We start from the raw sequence: 4,138 nt of genomic DNA on the forward strand, positions 1-4,138 counted from the left end.
GGCAGGCTGGCCCATCCTGTTTCTTCTGATCTTTCACCAAGACTCCTTCATGCATATTTCTGATAACTGTGACTTGTTTGCTACATTCTAACTTATTAATTTAACTTGCAATATTCACCTAATTCAAAAATAAAATATAAAAACGAACTCCAAATCTTTCCCACCCTGTCCTACTCCCTCAGGTTGCCCTCATTTTCCACAAATACATGTAATCATTGAAATTTATTTCTTATGTATTCTTTATTCATACACAGTAAATTAAATGTATTCTACCTTTTACCCAAATATACCATTTTACATGCACTATTCTGTATCTTGGCTTTCTTTTTCTTTTCTTTTTTTAGTCTGGGAAGAGGTCCCTTATTCTTTTCTCCAGCTGAGTGATATTCCTTTATATGAATACAGCTTAACTATCTCTAAGTAGAAGAATTCAGGTGGCTTCCTATGTTTGGATATTATAAATAATGCTTCAGTGAATAATATTATATCTAAGTCACTTTATAAACATGCGATTTTTAAATATTCATTTTATCTACTCACCAGCTCCTATGATAATATACCATTTTGAGGATCCAATTATGAATTACAAATGAATTTATTTTGACTCACAGTTTAAAATGGATAGAAAAAAAATAAAGGAAATCACAAAATAAAAGCACTCATGGTCAATTATACATAAACTTAAAATACAATTTGATATATTCATACACACACAAAGCCAAAACAAAGCTATCATTTTAAGGTAAAAGGTAATAATGTTCACATATGTCCCCTTGCTCCTCCACCAACCTTATCCACTTAGAGTCTGTGGTTGGCTCTTGCTCCACACTGTTCAAGGGTCTATTCCTTGTCTGATAAGACTTCCTGTGAGTCTGAATACAAAGACTAGACACCGGCTGATTTCTACCTGAACAATGGTCCAGGCACAACTGCTGTGTTGCTGGCTTTCCAGGTAATGGTGGATCCTTCGAAAGTATGCTTTAACCCGCAACCTAAGGTTCTTACTCCCTAGTGCACCACTTTTCTGCTCTGCTTCCAGTCCCAAGAGTGTTTCCAGGTATTCTAGTTGTTGATGAAGGTCAATGAGGAATTTCTGAATGTGGATTTCCTCACCACCGCCCAGAGAAATATTTTCCTTGAAGAGGTTGAAGATCTGCTGAAGCATCTCATGGAGAATGGCCAGTGCATGCCCTTTTGGGTACTGGTGAAAATTCACAGATTTCTGAGGAAGCTGGAAATTTTTCCTGTATGGCAGACACTGCTGGACTGATGAGGTTTGCAAATTATTCAGTAGTTGTAAACTCTCTTCCTTTAGTCTTTGTTGGAGGAGAATCAGTTTCAGTTCTACAGAGAAAACCAGCAGCACCAACGCAATGCTAGGGAACTGCTTGCGAATCATGGCGAAGGTCAAATATGCTACTTATCTCTTACGCAGACCTAGTTAAACTCCAGTGCTAGTGAATGTTTGCTTTTCATACTTCTCACCCTATTCTGGACTGTGTTCTTTTTTGTTGGTTTTGATTCTAATGTTGTCATGTCTCCAAGTTTGCATGTCACATTTTCTGGTTCCCTTTGCTTGCTGTTCATGGATCATTTCCTCCACTTTCCCCATTGTGTTGGTGGTTTGAGGAAGTAACCAAAAGAACTTGTCTCACTGTATGCTATTCTTGAGACAATTACAGACTATTCATCCAGGATGAACTTCTGTTACCCACATTATTTATTACATACAAGGTTTTGCTTAACACAATGTGCTTTCTAAATATTTAGTCAACCTTTTTAAAGTTTGTTTTTAATTGACTGTAAAACACATATTGAAAGTAGTAGTCTTTCATGGGGAAATATTTATCAGAGACTGAGAAGCAACTCCAAGACACTCAAAGGCAAAAATTAAAATCCATACAGATTACTAATTTTTAAGTGTCAAGTATAACTAATTTGTACAAGTCCTTGGGCAAATAATCTTAAAATGTGTATCAGCAATTTTAGATTGCTTTATATCTTGTTAAATCAGTATAACATCTAAGATTTAAGTGGATGGCATATGTGAAAGAGTAAAACATAGAAAAGAAGGCCGTCAGGATATTATGTAAGTGGCAGAATAGTAGACACAACTTACAGGTTCAACAACAGGAGAATGGTTACATATATTTTGGTCCCTCTGTATATGAAATGTTATGAAAGGTTCTAAGTGATAAAATATATGTGAGAAGAAATTAGTGGTAGTTAGTTCATCTCTATTCCCTAGGGTAGCAATAGGTGTTCACGAATGTGAACATCTCTGCCTCAATAATTCCTTTTGCATGACGAACACCAAGTTCCATCTTCTAAGTCCCTCCTGAATAAGCCCCCAATCTACTTTTCCAATCTTACTTCCCACTGTTGTTCTAACTATAGTGTAAGGGATCCCAAACTTCAGATGGAGAAAGGACTCACTGTTGTCCTAATATTATTGCTAGTGCTGTGTGTGTGTGTGTGTGTGTGTGTGTGTGTGTGTGTGTGTGCTCATTGATGACATTTTCTCTGAAACATCTCCTTGTTTCCTCCTTCACTGAGGAACTGTCAGTGCAAAGACTGGCCCTTTAAAACCAGATCTCTTCTAGGAGCAGTAATTGCCCTCTAGGTTCTCACAGCACTTTATACCTCCTTTAAGATACTTTTCTTGTTCTGTCACATATGTGGCTATTTATTTACCTGTCTCACAAGCTCCCAAAGTTAAAACCATCAGAAGAAGATGTAATAAACACTCGTCCTTCTTACTATCCATACAATAGTAGATATTTAATAAATAAGTGTTGATCTGGAGTGAATTGATATGTAAGCAATATAGGATATTGAATCTTATTTTGGATTATTTCTTACCAGGCGGTTTTTAGGTGAATCCCCAAATGTTGAAAACAAACACATGTGTAATCTCATTCATACTAGCTCAACTCTGTTGGTATCACTTAGTCTAGTATCATTAAGATGAATCAACTGTCAGCTTACCCCAGAGAGAGTGAGAGACAGACAGACAGACAACCAAACAGAAGACCTATGGTAAATCTTGTTTTGTTTTGTTTTGTTTTTGTGTGTGCGTGTGTGGTACTGTGGATTGAACTAAGGGGCGCTCAGCCATTGAACTACATTCCCAGATCCTGCCCCCACTACCCATTCTGCTCTGTATTTTGAGACAAGATTTCAAGGCTGGCCTTGAACTTGTGATCTTATCTTTCACACTTTCCTTGTCTGTCTTCAAGTTCATTGATATTGTCTTCTGTAATATACTATTTACTGTTAAGCTGATCAAGTTCATTTATCATATCAGATTTTTTTTTATCTCTAGGTGTTGAATTTGTTTCTTTTTTATATCATTTCTTGCTTTCTTTACTTTCTGGGACAAAAGAGGTAATTTATAGTGTGTGTTTTAATATCCTTGTCTGATAATTCTATCATTTATGTCATTTCCGAGTCTGATTCTTTTAATCATATTTTTCTTACTATTTATGGGTCCTATTTTCCTGAGGTTTTTGTTGTTTGTTTGTTATTTCTTCACTTGGTAACTTTTGATTGGATTCTGAACATTTTAAATCTTATTTTACTGGGTATTGGATGTGTTAAAACCTTAAAATGTTGTCAGATTTTGTTTTAGGATGCGGTTAAGTTGCTTGAAATCTGTTTGATTCCTTTGAGATTTGCTCTTAAGCTTTGTTTGCATGGGAGAGGCAGACCTAATAGTCCAGGGTAATGTATCCCACACCAAGGACACATTCTCGTGAGGACTCTATTCAGTGTTCCCTGTTTTAGGAGGTCTTTACTCTCTGACAGGGAGAAACAAATATTTCCAGCACTGCTCCTTTCTGGGTGTTCTTTCTTCTGCCATGGGAAATCCTTCACATAGATAAAGAGATTACACATCAGTTGAAGACTCCTACAGGCACTTCTAGAGATCTCTGTGAAAGTCCCTTTATGTCCAAGTCTCTCTCTGCAGGCCAATATTTTCTTCAATATCTTGTCCTGCAAGTCTTTATCTGCCTCCTGAACTCCAACCTCTGACTTACCAACTCAGTGGAAATACTGATCCATTTGGCTTTTCTCTTCTTTGCATTGCAGTCAAGAAACTCACTCCGCGAAGTAGGCCAAAATGATCATAGGACTC

General features: G+C 36.8%; 1 protein-coding gene across 1 annotated transcript; it reads right to left on the reverse strand.

Moving 5' to 3' along the window:
• Positions 1-832: 832 nt before the first annotated feature.
• On the reverse strand, positions 833-1,399 carry IFNE (interferon epsilon; the record flags this gene model as incomplete). Its single annotated transcript, XM_079111959.1, has 1 exon — positions 833-1,399. The coding sequence occupies one exon, from the start codon at positions 1,397-1,399 to the stop codon at positions 833-835; it is 567 nt and encodes a 188-aa protein (XP_078968085.1).
• Between the last annotated feature and the right edge of the window lie 2,739 nt (positions 1,400-4,138).

The sequence above is a fragment of the Sciurus vulgaris genome, assembly GCF_902686455.1.
Source record: "Sciurus vulgaris genome assembly, chromosome: 15".
Classification (NCBI taxonomy): Eukaryota; Metazoa; Chordata; class Mammalia; order Rodentia; family Sciuridae; genus Sciurus; species Sciurus vulgaris.